The following is a 21,184-nucleotide window of genomic DNA, read 5'->3' on the forward strand; positions in this document are numbered from 1 at the left end:
ACTTACTGTGAATATTCATGTTTTGTTGCAGAAATATCAATATGTTTGATTATGTAGTACCACCCCAGAGCCTGGGGGGAGGAAGGAAATGATATACATGATCTTTAGCATCATATCACATTTTAAAAATCCAAAAATTTTATATTTCAAAACATCTTTGGCCTCTAAGGGTTTCAGATAAAGGATTGTGAATCTATGTTTTCTATGTCTTACCTATGTGTAAACTCACTGTTGTTCCGCCAGTTACTTTTTATCTTTTATGACATAGCTTTATAGTTTAGTTTCTAAGACTAATATAAAATTTATTTTTAGGCTGTGCGCCGTGGCTCATGCCTGTAATCCCAGTACTTTGGGAGGCCGAGGCAGGTGAATCACCTGAGGTCAGGGGTTCAAGACCAGCCTGGACAACATGGTGAAACCCCATCTCTACTAAAAACACAAAAATTAGCCAGGCATGGTGGCAGGCTCCTGTAATCCCAGTTACTAGGGAGGCTGAGGCAGGAGAATCGATTGAACCAGCGAAGTGGAGGTTGCAGTGAACTGAGATCACACCACTGCACTCCAGCCTGGGTGACAGAGCAAGACTCCATCTCAAAAATAATAATAACAACAACAATAATAATAATAATAAATAAATAAAATTTATTTTAAAAATATAACTGCCCAAACTACATTACATAAGTACCTAATGCATATAAACATGTATTTACATTCATATTAAAACACACAAAAAATGAATCTGCTTTAATAAACTACTAATATGTTATGCAAATAAACTAACGAAACAAGGTTGATACCCTAAATGTATACAATAAAAATTGGTTCTTTGTGCTGATTTCTCTAGTAGCTAGTGAATGTACTATAAAAATAGAGATTGTAGTAGTAAAAGTACTTTAAGAACCAGGTAGCTTGTATTTAAATGGTAGTAAAAATTCCCTACCTAAATTACTTACCCCATTTCCTGTTTTACCAGCAACCATGCAGCATGCTGTAGGCAATTTAGTCACACCCAGAAAGAGAAAAGGGGGAAACATGTTCAGTGAAATTAAGTCTCAATATCATTACTGAAGTGCTTAACTATTTGCTAATCAAACTCCCCTTTTTAGATGATGAGTTAGTATTCAAAAATTTACCAGTGACCTCAGTCTCATTTAAAATCAGAAATGAGGTAAGATTTTATTTTGCAATGCTGGTTTACTGTGGCCTAGGAATTCAGCAGGGGTATCCCCCTCCTCCTTACAGATTTCTATTTCTCATTAATGAGGTATGAGTGTTTTTCTTTTTCTTTCTTTTTTTTTTTTTGAGAGGTAGTCTCACTCTGTCACCAAAACTGGAGTGTAGTGGAAGGATCTCAGCTCACTGCAACCTTTGCTTCCCAGGTTGAAGCGATTCTTCCACCTCAGTCTTCTGAGTAGCTGGGATTACAAGTGCCCGCCACCACACTCGGCTAACTTTTGTATTTTTAGTAGAGACAGGGTTTTGCCATGTTGGCCAGGCTGGTCTCGAACTCCTGACCTCAAGTGATCTACCCGCCTCGGCCTCCCAAAGTGCTGGGATTACAGGAGTGAGCCACCATGCCCGGCCCAGATTAAATGAAATTTATGCCGGCCGGGTGGGGTGACTCACGCCTGTAATCCCAGCACTATGGGAGGCCGAGACGGGTGGATCACGAGGTCAGGAGATCGAGACCATCCTGGCTAACATGGTGAAACTCCGTCTCTACTAAAAAAAAAAAAAATACAAAAAAATTAGCCGGGTGTGGTGGCGGGCACCTATAGTCCCAGCTACTCGGGAGGCTAAGGCAGGAGAAAGACGTGAACCCGGAGGCGGAGCTTGCAGTGAGTTGCTGCACTCCAGCCTGGGCGGCAGAGCGAGGCTCCGTTTCAAGAAAAATAAAAGAAAAGAAAAGAAAAAAAAAAAAAGAAAAGAAATTTATGCCAAATGCTTTGCGTAGTAAGTGACTGACACTGAAATTTGTTTCCTGTTAGACTCCCACAGTTGTCACCTTAAAGAAAGGCAATGGTATGTCCCCCACAGCACACAGTATTTTGCAAACATGACGGAAACATTGTATAAGTCAATAATATACCATATGTAGTCTGTTTCTACATGTCACCAAAAAAGGCCAATGATTATCATTCACATCCACTTCAAGACACGGCTTAATTTATAGATAAGCTGTGGTTTATATGTAGACCTGTCCTTCTAAACTAACAGGACTTCCTTCAAATGACTAGTAGGGTACTATATAGACTCCTGAAGACTGATGATCACTTGGAAAGGTTGGCTGCATTAATTCTTTCAGACGTGAGCCAAGGAGAATAAATTAATCGCTAGCTAGGCACAACCTGTTACCAGTGATGGCAGCGTGGACCGTCCGGAGTGGCCGCTGCCATCAGGCCTGCTGCAGCGGGGACGTGTGGGCGGCGGCGGCAGGAGGGGTTGTGGGAGCAGCAGTGGCGGCGGCGGGACCCCTGTGCTCCACGTTCCCGAGGCAGCCAACTGTGCCACCTCTGCTCTCGCTTGGCCGGCCAGGACCTGTTCTCAGGCCCAAAGCCTCCGTCCCAGCCTCAACCTCGCTCCCCATCGCCATCTCAGGAGCCCACGAGCACCTGGCCAAAGGCGCAGCCAGGACTCGTGGGACCAGCCGTGACAGAGTCGGGTTAATTTGCGTGGGGTTGGCTGGGACAGCCTCTACTGTCGGTAAAACGCAGAGGCAGGCAATCCCTGGAGTCCCACCCAACCTGGGGCTGTGGACCCAGGCATCTCTGCACTTTCAGGGACCCTGAAAGGCCCCCCGTTCCTCCCACAGGCTTGGAGGTGTCTGCTCCCGCTGCCTGGCCTCTCCCTGCTCCCTGTGCCTGCACCAATCTCTGAGCAAGGTTGGGGCCGAGCCTGGGCACTGTCGCAGCCCAGCCAGGGCAGTGCTGACAGGCCAGCTCCATGCTTCCTCAGCCCCCTGCGGACTTTAGGCACCAACAAGCACAGGAGGGAGGCCGAGGAGAGGTTGAGGGCAGTTTGGTGCTGGCCTGCAGGCGCCCCTTGGCAGGAACAGCCAGGGGGCAACGAACAGCAGCAGGAGGCAGACAGGTTCCTGGGCAGAAAGCGGCAGGTCCACAGTGAAGCCCCACCTTCAAGTCGGGGAGGGTCTGAAGCCTGGGGGTGGGGCTGCCAGTCCCTGGGACAGGAGTAGGAACTTGTGGTCCTTTATCCAGGCCCACCCATGGCTGCCCACGGACCAACTGCCACACACTTCCTCCCCTCTGAGGCCCATATAAAGCCCCAGACTCAGCCAGACCCAATGAGATGAGGGGACAACCAGCAGCAGAGAGGTGCTACCCACCCCAGCGTCTCTCTGCTCAGAGCTGAAGAAATGACAGACGACCTGCCTGCAGAGAAGAGCTACCCTCTCTGCTGAGAGGTGAAGAAATGACAGGACCACCTGCCTGCAGAGAGGAGCTACTCTCTCTGCTGAGAGCTGAACACTTATCGGGGCACCCTGGCTATGCAGAGGAGCTACCCTACCCACTGTGGGTCTTCTCTGAACTGTTCTATCACTTGATAAAGCTCCTTTTTTTTTTTTTTTTTTTTTTTTTTGAGACGGAGTCTCGCTCTGTCACCAGGCTGGAGTGCAGTGGTGTGCGATAGCAGCTCACTGTAACCTCTGCCTCCTGAGTTCAAGTGTTTCTCCCGCCTCAGCCTCTCAAGTAGCTGGGACTACAGGCGCCTGCCACCACGCCCATAAAGCTCCTTTTCATCTTGCTCATCTTCCACATGTTTGCATATCACATTCTTCCTGGACGCAAGACAAGAACTCGGGACCTGATGAATGGTGGGACTAAAAGAGCTGTAAAACAAACAGGGCTGAAGCATGACCCTTGCTCACCACGGTGGGTACCAGAAGAGAAGAGAGGAGACAGGAAGAGAAGAGCTGTGGTCCGGAACCCAGACCGAGGAGCTCCCTGAGCCAGGGCTGTGACACCCTCTTTAGGGCTCTGCGGTTTCTAGCGTCTCCAAGTTTCCAGATGCCACCATATTCACCGAGGTCAGCTGTGTAAGCTGTTTATGGTATGTCTGGTCCAGCCGCCGCTTCACAGGGAGCCATGCCTGCGCCTGGAGCTGCCTGTCCCACTGCAGCCAGCGTGCCTGCTGTGTGCAATGGCTGGACCTCACTCACACAACCCTCGCTACTCTACGCCTGGCTTGCTCTTGGCAGGCATGGGACCCAGGTGTAGCCTCCCAGGCCGAGTGGGCAGAACTAGCTTAGCGGGCCAGAGAAAAACTCAGGCAAAGACGCCACTGTCCACAGTGTTGCCAAGCAACACCCCAAGGATCCTGTAACACCAGTGCCTGAATGTCTCACCAGTACCTTCTGATTTGTTAGTTTGTTTACTCTGCTAGCTCAACCTAATACCATTTATAATAGTAGTATTACAAGACCCCTTCCTTCTTTTCTCTCATTTATTCGAGCCTTATTTCAAAATGCATGGGCATAGTATCATGGTAATTTTTTTTTTTTTTTTGAGATGGAGTCTCACTCTGTCGCCCAGGCTAGAGTGCCATCATGTGATCTCGGCTCACTGCAACCTCTCCGCCTCCTGGGTTCAAGCAATCCTCCTGCCTCAGCCTCCCGAGTAGCTGGGATTACAGGTGCATGCCACCATGCCCAGCTAATTTTTGTATTTTAGTAGAGACAGGTTTTACCACGTTGGCCAGGATGGTCTCAATATCTTGAACTTGTGATCCACCCACCTTGGCCTCCCAAAGTGCTGGAATTACAGGCGTGAGCCACTGTGCCGGACAGTATCATAGTATTATAACACACAAATTACTATGAGTCAGAAATCTAACTTTAGGTTTTACTTAATTTCTGGGACTCAATTTTCTAATGTGTACAATGAGAGAATTACTAAGATGATTGTTATTTAAATTTTCTGGATGGCTAAAGGCAATCATTTATAGACACTGTTACTAAACTGTTTTGTAATAGACTATTGAGACCTATGGGACTTAGGGAGCATTCAAAAAAAAAAAAAGAAGAAGAATGGTCTCCTAAAACTGAAACCTTGTAGTTAATTTTGTCCTGCCCTTCCTTCAGCCTCATTCTTTTTCTTTCTTTTTTTCTTTTTTTTTTGAGACAGTCTCGATCTGTCGCCCAGGCTGGAGTGCAGTGGCATGATCTCGGCTCACTGCACCCTCCTCCTCCCCGTTTCAAACGATTCTCCTGCCTCAGCCTCCTGAGTAGCTGGGGACTACAGGCACCCGCCACCACATCCAGTTAATTTTTATATTTTTAGTAGAGACAGGGTTTCACCATGTTGGCCAGGCTGTTCTCAAACTCCTGACCTTAAGTGATCCACCTGCCTCGGCCTCTCAAAGTGCTGGGATTACAGGCATGAGCCACCGCTCCTGGCCCAGCCTCATTCTTTAAGAGATCTATAAACACATATCCTTATATATACAAAAATATTAATACATCCCTTGCAGGAATATTGTGAGGATTTAATGTGTTTGTAAAGACCCAAGTCATGTTCCTGGCAAATACTGAATAAATGGTAATTAATGCTGTTGTTGAACTGAAACCTTATCTGTACTTTACAAACAATAAAATTCAGATTTATCCCTTAAAAGATTTACAGGACTTGATCTCATTCCATCATATTTCTAAACTGCTTTGCTATAGCTAGTTCTGAAACCTCCAGATTCAGTGAAATCTGAGCTATAGAAAACTATCTGTCTCTTCTTTCAGGGATCTCAGACTCTTCTGTCTTTTCTGAGTGACTACTGTGTCTCCTCTTTTGAAGCAAATTCTGTTCTCCACAAGTCACTTTCAGGTAATGTCATCAAGTCTGCAATGTATCCTGCCATCCTCTAACTATATAGTAGGGTGGAACTGGAGGTTGCCAAGGGAAACCAGGTAACCATGTGTAATACATGAAATTAAATCAAATGTCTTTAGTATCAGAGACTTGCTAAAGGGTTTTTCCTTCCTAAGCTTCTGCAGGCTCCCTACTCCGGCATGCCAACAGATTGGACAGAATTAATCACACAGCAGGGGCTTAAAGGCCGAATCTCAAATCAGTCAGTATTGCTCGATTATCAGTTGTTCCCACAAGCTAATAATGCCCTGGACCTGCTTCTGGCAAGGAAAAAGAAGTACATTTCTCCCTTTCAGATCACCAAGATAATTTTAATAAATGTTATGTCCCTTAGTCAATGGAAAAAAATCCGTTCTCTAGAGTAAACAATTAAATTTTTCCTCCCCAACAGAACCAAATGGCATTAAAGTTACCAGGTTTAATCAAATTTGATACCAGAGGCAGTATGTCACCTCCAGAAAATTCAGAAAACATGCAATTTAATCTCGGACTATATTTAACTTTATTAGAGAATGTCAGGCAAGTCCTAAATGGGGCAGTTGACTAAGTGCTTGCTAAAGTGCTTGTGTACTCTGCTAACACTAACACACACACCACAGACCAGAAGGTCTATGCCTGGGAATGGTGTTTGAGCTTTCTGAGTTAGAGGTTCATCTAGTACCAAATAATGAGAGTGGGTAACAGTAGGACCAGGGATTGAAGTTGATTCAAGCAGAGGTGACAGAGAAAGGATAGAGATAGAGAGAGGTGTTAAAAATGGTGTGTTGCAAAACTACAATTCGGTAAAGTTGGACACTTTGGGGTATATTATGTGTGTTCATAAGTGAGGTTAGGGGTTCAGCGATTAAAGATGAAACTGGAAAGGTCAGAAGGTTTTGACTGCCAAGCTAGGTCATGACCCCAAAGACTGAAACCATAACATAAGATGTGATTCATTTATGTATATGCCAAGTCTCGCGGCAGCACAAAGAAACATTTGATCTTTAAATCTTCTATAATTCATCAAGTTGCAATATAACCATCATTTTCATACTATTGTTTTTCTTGTGTGGCAGTTTAAGAGGAAAATATGTCTTGTACCAAAATATTTCTTTATCATACATGGGAAAATGTAGTGTGAGAAAGTCATATTTTCCAGAAAAATGAGAGAATGTGTCCAGCCCACTTTTCTCATTGTTGCTGTCTATGTGGCTCTTATAGACATCTGAGTTAGACATCTGAGTCTGTAATTCCTGATGGAGGGAAACAAACACGAGATCAAAAGGCAGGCTCTGCTTCTATTATGTGATCACTAGCAAGGTGGCTTCTCTTTCTGGGTTTCTCAAACCATAAGAGGAAGGTATTCAATTTATTTAGGCGGTATTGCCTATGTGGTGAGATTGCAATTGAGAATGCAGAGATAAAAAAATCAGTCTCTGCCCATGAGCAAACCCATGAACTAAGGGAAAAGGATAATAAACATTAAGATATTAATAGTAACAGTAATGAAAATAATTAAAATACAGAGTGGTGGGGGCTGAGACAGAGATATACTTAGGAGGGGCATGTAAACGATCCTTGGCTCAGTCTTGCAGGAGAAGTGACACCTAATCTGAGTTTTGAAGGATCAGATACTTAGAATTCATAGGGCAGGCCGGGCTCGGTGGCTCATGCCTATAATCTCAGAACTTTGGGAGGCTGAGGTGGGTGGATCACCTGAGGCCAGGAGTTCGAGACCACCCTGGCCAACATGGTGAAACCCCATCTCTATTAAAAATACAAAAATTAGCTGGGTATGGTAGTACACACCTGTAATCCCAGCTACTAGGGAGACTGAGGCAGGAGAATCACTTGAACCCGGGAGGCGGAAGTTGCAGTGAGCTGAGATTGTACCACTGTACTCCAGCCTGGGCAACAGGGTGAGACTCCATCTTAAAAAAAAAAAAAAAGAATTCACAGGGTAAAGACATGTGGAAAGTATGTTCCAAACAGAGGCAACCTTAGGGTGCAAATGCCAGAGAGCGCTGGGAAGGTTCTAGGGACTACGTCAGTGGTCCCTAAAGAACTGAGCATGTGTGGCTGGGAAATGCAAAGGAGGAAGCAGGACTTAGATCACAGAACTATCGGACCCATACTAAGGGGTTTAGATATTCCCCTTAAGGCAATATGGTGCCACAGAAGGATTTTAAAGAATGAAGTAGCATGATCATATTTGTCTTCAGAAATGCCCACTCTGGTTGCATTGTGAATTAGAAAAAAAAGATGGGAATTAAAGAGAAGGAAGATTTTTCGTAAACTAAAGCAGTAATTCAAGCAAGAAATAATATATTACAGCAATGCTAGTGATGATGAAGAGTAGGCAACTTTAAGAAGTATTGAGGACACAGATTGGCAGGACTTGCTGATTGGCAGGGATGCTGAGGTTTCTAAATCACCACCAATGCCCTTCAAACTATATTTTTTGAATTTTACACATCTCTTGGACTCATTTATAATAACAAAGATAATATAAATATAGACTGAGAATAATGACAATGATCCGCCCGTCTCGGCCTCCCAAAGTGCTGGGATTACAGGCTTGAGCCACCGCGCCCGGCCGAAGATCTTCTTTTAGGACAAGTCAAGAGGGGAAAAGCAAGGACAGATCAGCAAAGATAGAGTGAATCTGTGGGGCCAAATTAGGTTTTACAGCTCTGTTACTCCAGTTCCTGGAATCACTATTTTTATGTTGTGAGTTTTAAGGAAATTGCATTGCATCTTCCAACACTGTAGGTGCTGATGTTTGTTTAGCACTGAAGGATTTGATTGGAAATAACAAGAGGAAATTCTGCAAGTTAGGTGGGGTAGACGTAGAGGCAGGGAGGGGGATCAGAAAAGACAGAACAGTTACAATAAATGAAAGGCTCTGGGATAGATAGATGAAGACAGATATGGCTCAGGCTTGTCCTTTAGTGTCATACGAAAATGAGAGAACACGCATAGCAACTGAATTTCAGGTAACTCTAGAGTTAATAACCTCAGTGAAGCAAGGATCTCAAACATCTTTTGGCAGCCGGGTGTGGCTGAGAAGTGCAAATGTACTCCCTCTTTGAATTTGGTTTTAGAGAGCCAGCATCTTCTCTGAAACATTCATATTGGCCAGGACTTTGTACAGTGAAGCCCCATTCTAGGGATAGTTCTGAGTTCCTGCCTTGAGCACAATACAAGTTTCAAGAAATCCAGCACAACATCAGAGGATAAGGCTGACCTGTGATGGCAGCTTCTCTGAAGGACCGCCCATCTCCCACCAACTCTTCCTGCCTGTGGCTATGGAACTCTGTGCCTTTCATCCAAGACTATCATCAGAAATCCACTAGCTCACATACCTAAATCACTTCTAGAAACTTGGCCTGTGGACAAAATCAGCCACAAGAAAGAACCAAAACACCAAGTGGGTCAGTGCTTCCATTCAAGTTGCAGTTCTGTTGACAAACACACATGAACACACAATAAATGTGTAAAAACAAAAATGCACATAAAATGTAATTATATATATAGATGCAGATATGGACACATGTACAGAAGACTATTCTATTCAAAGAAGATTTAAGGAATTATAGAAGATGAGTACAGGCACCTTCAAAAAAATTAAATTGTTATATATAGATCGGTGGTTCTCTAACAGTTTGGTTAAAGGACCCATTACATTCATTTTTTTATGAGACAGATTCTCACTCTGTCACCAAGGCTGGAGTGCAATGACACGATCTCGTCTCACTGCAACCTCTGCTTCCTGGGTTCAAGCAATTCTCCAGCCTCAGCCTCCAGAGTAGCTGGGACCACGCCTGGCTAATTTTTGTATTTTTTTAGTAAAGATGGGGTTTTGCCATGTTGGCCAGGCTGGTCTCAAACTCCTGACCTCAGGTGATCCACCCACCTTGGCCTCCCAAAGTGCTGGGATTACAGGTGTGAGCCACCACGCCCAACCTACATTCTTAAAAGTTTTTGAGAACCTCAAGTAGCTTTTGTTTATGTCGGTTATAGCTATCAATATTTACCATATTAGCAATTAAAACCATGAATTATTACTATTATTATTATTATTATTTTTGAGACTGAGTTTCACTCTGTCACCCAGGCTAGAGTGCAATGGCAAGATCTCGGCTCACTACAACCTTTGCCTCCCAGGTTCAAGCGATTCTCCTGCCTCAGCCTCCCGAGTAGCTGAGATTACAGGTGCCTGCCACCACATCTGGCTAATTTTTGTATTTTAGTAGAGATGGGGTTTCACCATGTTGGCCAGGCTGGTCTTGAACTCCTGACCTCAGGTGATCCGCCCACCTTGGCCTCCCAAAGTGCTGGGATTATCGGCGTGAGCCACCACGCCTGGCCTAAAAAATATTTATTAATTCATTAAAAATTAATGACAAAGTAATAAATCCATTATGTGTTAACATAAATAACTTTTCTTGAAAAACATATTTTTCTTTTATTTATTTATTTATTTATTTATTTTTAATTTTTTTTTTTATTATACTTTAAGTTCTAGGGTACATGTGCATAACATGCAGGTTTGTTACATATGTATAGTTGTGCCATGTTGGTGTGCTGCACCCATCAACTCGTCAGCACCCATCAATTCGTCATTTATATCAGGTATAACTCCCAATACAATCCCTCCCCCCTCCCCCCTCCCCATGATAGGCCCCGATGTGTGATGTTCCCTTCCCGAGTCCAGGTGATGTCTCTTCAGTTCCCACCTATGAGTGAGAACATGCGGTGTTTGGTTTTCTGTTCTTGTCATAGTTTGCTAAGAATGATGGTTTCCAGCTGCATCCATGTCCCTACAAAGGACACAAACTCATCCTTTTTTATGGCTGCATAATATTCCATGGTGTATATGTGCCACATTTCTTAATCCAGTCTGTCACAGATGAACATTTGGGTTGATTCCAAGTCTTTGCTATTGTGAATAGTGCCGCAAAAACATACGTGTGCATGTGTCTTTATAGCAGCAGATTTATAATCCTTTGGGTATATACCAGTAGGGATGGCTGGGTCATATGGTACTTCTAGTTCTAGATCCTTGAGGAATCGCCATACTGTTTTCCATAATGGTTGAACTAGTTTACAGTCCCATCAACAGTGTAAAAGTGTTCCTATTTCTCCACATTCTCTCCAGCACCTGTTGTTTCCTGACTTTTGAATGATTGCCATTCTAACTGGTGTGAGATGGTATCTCACTGTGGTTTTGATTTGCATTTCTCTGATGGCCAGTGATGATGAGCATTTTTTCATGTGTCTGTTGGCTGTATGAATGTCTTCTTTTGAGAAATGTCTGTTCATATCCTTGCCCACTTTTTGATGGGGTTGTTTTTTTCTTGTAAATTTGTTTGAGTTCTTTGTAGATTCTGGATATAGCCCTTTGTCAGATGAGTAGATTGCAAAATTTTTCTCCCATTCTGTAGGTTGCCTGTTCACTCTGATGGTAGTTTCTTTTGCTGTGCAGAAGCTCTTTAGTTAATTAGATCCCATTTGTCAATTTTGCTTTTGCTGCCATTGCTTTTGGTGTTTTAGACATGAAGTCCTTGCCCGTGCCTATGTCCTGAATGGTACTACCTAGGTTTTCTTCTAGGGTTTTTATGGTATTAGGTCTAACATTTAAGTCTCTAATCCATCTTGAATTAATTTTCGTATAAGGAGTAAGGAAAGGATCCAGTTTCAGCTTTCTACTTATGGCTAGCCAATTTTCCCAGCACCATTTATTAAATAGAGAATCCTTTCCCCATTTCTTGTTTCTCTCAGGTTTGTCAAAGATCAGATGGCTGTAGATGTGTGGTATTATTTCTGAGGACTCTGTTCTGTTCCATTGGTCTGTATCTCTGTTTTGGTACCAGTACCATGCTGTTTTGGTTACTGTAGCCTTGTAGTATAGTTTGAAGTCAGGTAGCGTGATCCTCCAGCTTTGTTCTTTTGACTTAGGATTGTCTTGGCAATGCGGGCTCTTTTTTGGTTCCATATGAACTTTAAAGCAGTTTTTTCCAATTCTGTGAAGAAACTCATTGGTAGCTTGATGGGGATGGCACTGAATCTATAAAAACCTTGGGCAGTATGGCATTTTCACGATATTGATTCTTCCTATCCATGAGCATGGTATGTTCTTCCATTTGTTTGTGTCCTCTTTGATTTCACTGAGCAGTGGTTTGTAGTTCTCCTTGAAGAGGTCCTTCACATCCCTTGTAAGTTGGATTCCTAGGTATTTTATTCTCTTTGAAGCAATTGTGAATGGAAGTTCATTCATGATTTGGCTCTCTGTTTGTCTGTTACTGGTGTATAAGAATGCTTGTGATTTTTGCACATTAATTTTGTATCCTGAGACTTTGCTGAAGTTGCTTATCAGCTTAAGGAGATTTTGGGCTGAGACCATGGGGTTTTCTAAATATACAATCATGTCATCTGCAAACAGGGACAATTTGACTTCTTCTTTTCCTAACTGGATACCCTTGTTTCTTTCTCCTGCCTGATTGCCCTAGCCAGAACTTCCAACACTATGTTGAATAGGAGTGGTGAGAGAGGGCATCCCTGTCTTGTGCCAGTTTTCAAAGGGAATTTTTCCAGTTTTTGCCCATTCAGTATGATATTGGCTGTGGGTTTGTCATAAATAGCTCTTATTATTTTGAGGTACGTTCCATCAATACCGAATTTCTTGAGCGTTTTTAGCATGAAGGGCTGTTGAATTTTGTCAAAAGCCTTTTCTGCATCTATTGAGATAATCATGTGGTTCTTGTCTTTGGTTCTGTTTATGCTGGATTACATTTATTGATTTGCGAATGTTGAACCAGCCTTGCATCCCAGGGATGAAGCCCACTTGATCATGGTGGATAGCTTTTTGATGTGCTGCTGAATCCAGTTTGCCAGTATTTTATTGAGGATTTTTGCATCGATGTTCATCAGGGATATTGGTCTAAATTTCCTTTTTTGTTGTGTCTCTGCTGCAGGTTTTGGTATCAGGATGATGTTGGCCTCATAAAAATTAGGGAGGATTCCTCTTTTTTTCAATTGATTGGAATAGTCCAGAAGGAATGGTACCAGCTCCTCCTTGTACCTCTGGTAGAATTCAGCTGTGAATCCATCTGGTCCTGGACTTTTTTTGGTTGGTAGGCTATTAATTATTGCCTCAATTTCAGAGCCTGCTATTGGTCTATTCAGGGATTCAACTTCTTCTGGTTTAGTCTTGAAAGAAGGTAGTGTCCAGGAAATTATCCATTTCTTCTAGATTTTCTAGTTTTTGCGTAGAGCTGTTTATAGTATTCTCTGATGGTAGTTTGTATTTCTGTGAGGTCCGTGGTGATACCCCTTTATCATTTTTATATTGCGTCTATTAGATTCTTCTCTCTCTTTTCTTCTTTATTAGTCTTGCTAGCGGTCTGTCAATTTTGTTGATTTTTCAAAAAACCAACTCCTGGATTCATTGATTTTTTGGAGGGTTTTTTGTGTCTCTATCTCCTTCAGTTCTGCTCTGATCTTAGTTATTTCTTGCCTTCTGCTAGCTTTTGAATGTGTTTGCTCTTTCTTCTCAGTCTTTTTATTGTGAATGTTAGAGTGTCAATTTAGATCTTTCCAGCTTTCTCTTGTGGGCATTTAGTGCTATAAATTTCCCTCTACACACTGCTTTAAATGTGTCCCAGAGATTCTGGTATGTTGTCTTTGTTCTCATTGGTTTCAAAGAACATCTTTATTTCTGCCTTCATTTCGCTATGTACCCAGTAGTCATTCAGGAGCAGGTTGTTCAGTTTCCATGTAGTTGAGCAGTTTGATTGGGTTTCTTAGTCCTGAGTTCTAGTTTGATTGCACTGTGGTCTGAGAGACAGTTTGTTATAATTTCTGTTCTTTTACATTTGCTAAGGAGTGCTTTACTTCCAATTATGTGGTCAATTTTGGAATAAGTGTGATGTGGTGCTGAGAAGAATGTATATTCTGTTGATTTGGGGTGGAGAGTTCTATAGATGTCTATTAGGTCCGCTTGGTGCAGAGATGAGTTCAATTCCTGGATATCCTGTTAACTTTCTGTCTCGTTGATCTGTCTAATGTTGACAGTGGAGTGTTGAAGTCTCCCATTATTATTGTATGGGAGTCTAAGTCTCTTTGTAAGTCTCTAAGGACTTGCTTTATGAATCTGGGTGCTCCTGTATTGGGTGCATATATATTAGGATAGTTAGCTCTTCCTGTTGAATTGATCCCTTTACCATTATGTAATGGCCTTCTTTGTCTCTTTTGATCTTTGATGGTTTAAAGTCTATTTTATCAGAGACTAGGATTGCAACCCCTGCTTTTTTTGTTCTCCATTTGCTTGGTAGATCTTCCTCCATCCCTTTATTTTGAGCCTATATATGTCTCTGCATGTGAGATGGGTCTCCTGAATACAGCAGACTGATGGGTCTTGACTCTTTATCCAGTTTGCCAGTCTGTGTCTTTTAATTGGAGCATTTAGTCCATTGACATTTAAGGTTAATACTGTTATGTGTGAACTCGATCCTGCCATTATGATATTAACTGGTTATTTTGCTCGTTAGTTGATGCAGTTTCTTCCTAGCCTCGATGGTCTTTACATTTTGGCATGTTTTTGCAATGGCTGGTACCGGTTGTTCCTTTCCATGTTTAGGGCTTCCTTCAGGGTCTCTTGTAAGGCAGGCCTGATGGTAACAAAATCTCTAAGCATTTGCTTATCTGTAAAGGATTTTATTTCTCCTTCACTTATGAAACTTAGTTTGGCTGGATATGAAATTCTGGGTTTAAAATTCTTTTCTTTAAGAATGTTGAATATTGGCCCCCACTCTCTTCTGGCTTGTAGAGTTTTTGCCGAGAGGTCTGCTGTTAGTCTGATGGGCTTCCCTTTGTGGGTAACCCGACCTTTCTCTCTGGCTGCCCTTAAGATTTTTTCCTTCATTTCAACTTTGGTGAATCTGGCAATTATGTGTCTTGGAGTTGCTCTTCTCGAGGAGTATCTTTTGGTGTTCTCTGTATTTCCTGAATTTGAATGTTGGCCTGCCCTACTAGGTTGGGGAAGTTCTCCTGGATGATATCCTGAAGAGTGTTTTCCAACTTGGTTCCATTTTCCCCCTCACTTTCAGGCACCCCAATCAGACGTAGATTTGGTCTTTTTACATAATCCCATACTTCTTGCAGGCTTTGTTCATTTCTTTTTTTTTTTTGAGACGGAGTCTCACTCTGTCGCCGGGGCTGGAGTGCAGTGGCCGGATCTCAGCTCACTGCAAGCTCCGCCTCCTGGGTTCACGCCAGTCTCCTGCCTCAGCCTCCCAAGTAGCTGGGACTACAGGCGCCCACCACCTCGCCCGGCTAGTTTTTTGTATTTTTTAGTAGAGATGGGGTTTCACAGTGTTAGCCAGGATGGTCTCGATCTCCTGACCTCGTGATCCACCCGTCTCGCCCTCCCAAAGTGCTGGGATTACAGGCTTGAGCCACCGCGCCCGGCCTCATTTCTTTTTCTTCTTTTTTCTTTTGGTTTCTCTTCTTGCTTCATTTCATTCATTTGATCCTCAATCGCTGATACTCTTTCTTCCAGTTGATCGAGTCGGTTACTGAAGCTTGTGCATTTGTCACGTATTTCTTGTGTCATGGTTTTCGTCTCTGTCATTTCATTTATGACCTTCTCTGCATTAATTATTCTAGCTATCAATTCTTCCACTCTTTTTTCAAGATTTTTAGTTTCTTTGTGCTGGGCATGTAATTCCTCCTTTAGCTCTGAGAAGTTTGATGGACTGAAGCCTTCTTCTCTCATCTCGTCAAAGTCATTCTCTGACCAGCTTTGATCCGTTGCTGGCGATGAGCTGTGCTCCTTTGCAGGGGGAGATGTGCTCTTATTTTTTGAATTTCCAGCTTTTCTGCCCTGCTTCTTCCCCATCTTTGTGGTTTTATCTGCCTCTGGTCTTTGATGATGGTGACGTACTGATGGGGTTTTGGTATAGGTGTTCTTCCTGTTTGATAGTTTTCCTTCTAATAGTCAGGACCCTCAGCTGTAGGTCTGTTGGAGATTGCTTGAGGTCCACTCCAGACCCTGTTTGCCTGGGTATCAGCAGCAGAAGTTGCAGAAGATAGAATATTGCTGAACAGTGAGTGTACCTGTCTGATTCTTACTTTGGAAGCTTCCTCTCAGGGGTGTACTCCACCTGTGAGGTGTGGGGTGTCAGACTGCCCCTAGTGGGGGATGTCTCCCAGTTAGGCCACTCAGGGGTCAGGGACCCACTTGAGCAGGCAGTCTGGCCGTTCTCAGACCTCAACCTCCGTGTTGGGAGATCCACTGCTCTCTTCAAAGCTGTCAGACAGAGTCGTTAGCATTTGCACAGGCCTCTGCTGCTTCCCCTGTTGTTGTTTAGCTGTGCCCTGTCCCCAGAGGTGGAGTCTACAGAGACAGGCAGGTTTCCTTGAGCTGCTGTGAGCTCCACCCAGTTCGAGCTTCCCAGCGGCTTTGTTTACCTACTTAAGCCTCAGCAATGGCGGGCGCCCCTCCCCCAGCCTCGCTGCTGCCTTGCGGTTAGATCGCAGACTGCTGTGCTAGCAATGAGGGAGGCTCCGTGGCCGTGGGACCCTCCCGGCCAGGTGTAGGTATCATCTCCTGGTGTGCCCGTTTGCTTAAAGCGCAGTATTGGGGTGGGAATTACCCGATTTTCCAGGTGTTGTGTGTCTCAGTTCCCCTGGCTAGGAAAAGGGATTCCCTTCCCCCTTGCGCTTCCCAGGTGAGGCGATGCCTCACCCTGCTTCAGCTCTCGCTGGTCGGGCTGCAGCAGCTGACCAGCATTGATTGTCTGGCACTCCCCAGTGAGATGACCCCAGTACCTCAGTTGAAAATGCAGAAATCACCAGTCTTCTGTGTCGCTCGCGCTGGGAGTTGGAGCCTGGAGCTGTTCCTATTCGGCCATCTTGCTCCGCCCGTCCCGAAAAACGTATTTTTCAAACGTAATAATTTAGTGAGAAAACTGATGCTGTGGTACATTTTTGCAAATCTGTTTAATATATATCTTAATAGGAGATACCTAGATTTTCATATCTGCCTCTACATTCAATTTGCTGTAATCACATAGTCTCTGGAAAAGTCCACTGTATATTCTTAAAAGAATGAGAGTGAAAAAAGCAAATTATTATAAATTATAAAAATACTTTTGACCTCAAGAACCCTTTCCTCCTAGTCACAATGCAGGCATTTGGTCCCAGGACTATAGGACTGCCTGGCTCCTGCAGGAACTCCTTATACTTACTTTTCTCCTCTCCCCAGAAAATCTGTCTTTATCTTGATCCCTGGATTTATTTATTTATTTAATTATTATTATTATTTTTTGGAGACAGAGCCTTGCTCTGTCACCCAGGCTGGAGTGCAGTGGCACGATCTTGGCTCACTGAAACTTCCACCTCCTGGGTTCATGCAATTCTTGTGTCTCAGTCTCCCAAGTAGCTGGGATTACAGGTGTGCGCCACCACACCCAGCTAATTTTTGTATTTTTAGTAGAGGCAGGGTTTTGCAGTGTTGGCCAGGCCGGTCTCAAACTCCTGACCTCAAGTGATCCATCTGCCTCGGCCAGCTGAATTGTATTCCCTTCAATTCAGCATTTCCAATTCTAAGAATTTATCGATAAAAATATAGTCTCGAGTAGCTGGGACTACAGGCACACACCACCATACTTAGCTAATTTTTTTTCTTGGTAGAGATAGGGGTCTCACTATGTTGACCATGGTGGTTTCAAACTCCTGGCCTTAAGCAATCCTCCTGCCTTCCTTGGCCTCCCAAAGTGCTGGGATTACAGGCATGAGCCACCATACCCAGCCCTTAAGTCTAACTGTTATTATAATCAGAATGAAAAATGCTTATTTCAAGAAAACAACAAAAATTCAACACAAGGAAATTATTAATTTACTTGACTACAAAACAGATAAAAGGAGAAAAGTATAATTACTGCAAATATCCATTTATTATTTTTAATAAAACATACTACACTTGGAATAGAAGCAAATTTCATTAAATAAAGGATAGACCAGGCATGGTGGCTCACGCCTGTAATCCCAGCACTTTGGGAGGCTGAGGCAAGTAGATCACCTGAGGTCAGGAGTTTGAGACCAGCCTGACCAACATGGTGAAACCCCTCTCTACTAAAAAACACAAAAAAATTAGCCGAGCGTGGTGGTGCATGCCTGTAACCCCAGCTGCTCAGGAAGCTGAGGCAGGAGAATTGCTTGAACCTGGGAGGCGGAGGTGGCAGTGAGCCAATATCGTGCCATTGCACTTCATCCTGAGTGACAAGAGTGAAAACTCCATCTCGAAAAAAAAAAAAAAAATTAGATAAAGGGTACCTATGAGAATAAAGCTAACACTATACTTAGTATTAAAATATATACATGATACACCTAAATATACTGATATATTTTTAAAATAGTAAAAAAGAAATGACAAAAGTATCATTATTTGCAAATAAGGTAACTGCATACCTAGAGAATAACTGAAAAACCACTAGCATTAATAATAGAGACCTGTAAGTTAGTGAGTTCCAAGACAAACATTAAACACACACACCTACAAACATACATACATTACTTTCCTAATAGCCAAAAAAAAAAAAATTATGGGAAAAAGAGATTCCACTCAAATTTCAACTAAAATTAAAAATAAAAAACATTTAAAAACACATAGGAATAAATATAAGAAATATGTGAGAAAAACTATAATATAATTGAAAGATCAAAACAAATATTGAAAAAATACAGAGAAATTTGTTCCTAGATGAAAAGTTCCGTAAAAATTAGAAATTTATGTTTGTTAAATGACCACAAACAAAGGTAAATGACAAATGACAGGCTGGGAGAAACAGAATTGATGAAAGATTCATAGTCACTATGTCCAAAGAGCACTTACTAATCAATTTTAAAAAGCCAAATAACCAGATAATAGAAACCCAGATGGCTAGTAAACATATAAAAAGATGTAAAAGTTCACTTGAAAATACAAATACTACAAGTGCAAACTAAAACAAGAAGACTTTTGCATATAGGTTAGAAAATACTGAAGAGTATAACTTCAGTTTGAAAAAGACACGCAGTTGTAATACACTGCTGTAAATTGGTACCACCTTTTAGGAGGGCAATTTGGAAATACCTATCACAATTCTAAATGTGTATTCCCATCAATTCAGCAGTGTCAGTTCTAAGAATGTATCAGACAAAAATATAGATATACTAGACTCCATATACAAAAATGTTCACTGCAAATTTCATTTGTAATAATAAAAACTGAAAACTGAAGGTGATCTGAATATTCTTCAACTGGATAAATGAATTAATTTAAGAAATTCTGATTTAACCATCTGTACGGGAAAGCTCATATATGCATATGTGAGCTCTGTAAGTTCTAACACAGTTGAAGGTTGTCAATGGTTGTTGCAAGATAAAAAGTATGCAGAATATGTATGTTTCACTAAAGCAAACAAACCCAAACCATGTGCAGTGCATGTATGTATACGTTTATATGTATATAGCAAAAGGTCTTAGAAAGAGATTACCAAAATGTTACTCCAGAAAATAGGAAGTAGAAAAGAGGAAGAGAAAGAGACAGACTAATGTTAACTTTACATACTTATGAGTTGTTTGGCATTTTCAGTAAGCATGTGCTGCTTTTATAATTTAAAAAAGAAAAAAGTTAAATGTAATACTTGTGAGTCCTTTTCAGAAATTTAAAGGTTATTTTATAAACTCCCAGCCAATTATCTAAGTTATCTTTTGTATAACAGTAAGTTTGCTAAAATGAATTATCTCAATTTATTACCAAATCAATTTACTAAAAATAAATTAACAGTAATATTAGATCACAAAATTTTAAAATGTTACATAGTATATTTGCTTGGGTACTATTAGTTTGAGGAATCCTCATTTAAATATTATTTAATAGGTTGAGATCTATTTATTTTAAAATGCACTATATTTTTAGGAATCTTGCTGCTTCACTATTACCTCTCAGCAATGAAAAACAGAGGAACAGTACAAAAGAGTTTCTATCTTTGGGCTGAGAATAAATTTTTACTTTTGAAAAATTTATAGGTTTTTGAAATTTATTATTTCTATGAGGAGTTTGTGCTAAAGATGAAATTTTTTTTCACTTTTTTTTGAAACAGGATCTCACTGTGTTGCCCAAGTTGGAGTGCAGTGGCATGATCTCGGCTCACTACAACCTCTGGTTCCTGGGTTCAAGTAATTCTCACACCTGAGCCTCCTGAGTAGCTGGAATTACAGGCATGTACCACCACAGCCAGCTAATTTTTGTATTTTTAGTAGAGATGGGGTTTCACCATGTTGGCCAGGTTAGTCTTGAACTCCTGGCCTCAAGCAATCCACCCACCTAGCCTCCTAAAGTGCTGGGACTACAGAGGTGTAAGCCACTGCACCCGGCCTTTTCTCTTCTTTTTTATTCCTCAGTGTCTTACTTGGATGGGGCCGTATCTAATGGGTTTACTCTAGGCTGGGTCTGCAATCCTTCAGAAATATGCTCCTAAGATTAGAACACTTGTTATAGGAGAAACCAGACTTCATCAAAAAAAAAAAAAAAAAGTTACTTGCACTTTTGCAGCAGGGAAATCAAAGGAAAATGCATTAAAAGTACCTACTAATTCAGAATGTGTGATGTTTTTGAATGGGGCGGGGAGGATTTACCTTTCTTTGGCAAGTACTTCCTTCATTGATAGATCAATAACACAAACCAGATTTTCAGGGGCAATGTTTTAAATGTTTAAAAAAAAAAAAAAACAGTTTTAAAGCGCTCTCACATACATTTTTAAAGACCATAAAATTAACATGCTAATTACAAATTTGGTTTTATCTATTCATTAAAAGATAACTCCAAGGATTCTTTCAAGTTGAAATTTAATGAATGGACTACGTTGACCTAGTTTAAGTTACTACATGTATTTGAATGCAATAAAAGTATGTGTTTTAAAATTTTCCATATTTTATTTTCATTTCAAAGAGAACAGTTACCCATTTATTTGAATGTAAACCTCATTCCCCATAAATGCAACAGCTAAACTTTAGAGGTATTATGGTATAGAATAAATGCTTTATAAACTGTGAAATGCACATAAGCCCCATATATCATAATTTTATTTTTAAAGAAACGTCTTCCTAAACTTAGTGAATTTTGCACTTTTCTTAAAATTATATGAATTTTCTGAAAAATAGGTTGTATGTCAAGCTATTGATATTTAAGTCTTTCTAAATTTATTAAAGCAATACACCAAAAACTTCAAACAAAATCTTTCCAATATAAATAGAAAACTCTTCAATCTGTCAGTTTA

The 21,184-nt window shown here is 41.6% G+C and overlaps 1 protein-coding gene across 5 annotated transcripts in view; it reads right to left on the reverse strand.

Moving 5' to 3' along the window:
* PUS10 (pseudouridine synthase 10) overlaps positions 1-21,184 on the reverse strand; it is an 84,798-nt gene that overhangs the window by 33,549 nt on the left and 30,065 nt on the right. For all 5 annotated transcript variants that reach the window (XM_033239137.1, XM_033239139.1, XM_033239136.1 and 2 more), the window contains exon 5: positions 954-988. In XM_033239137.1, coding sequence (XP_033095028.1) covers positions 954-988 — 35 coding nt within the window. The remainder of the gene's footprint in view (positions 1-953; positions 989-21,184) is intronic.

Source organism: Trachypithecus francoisi, unplaced genomic scaffold (genome assembly GCF_009764315.1).
Source record: "Trachypithecus francoisi isolate TF-2019V2 unplaced genomic scaffold, Tfra_2.0 Lachesis_group17, whole genome shotgun sequence".
NCBI lineage: Eukaryota > Metazoa > Chordata > Mammalia > Primates > Cercopithecidae > Trachypithecus > Trachypithecus francoisi.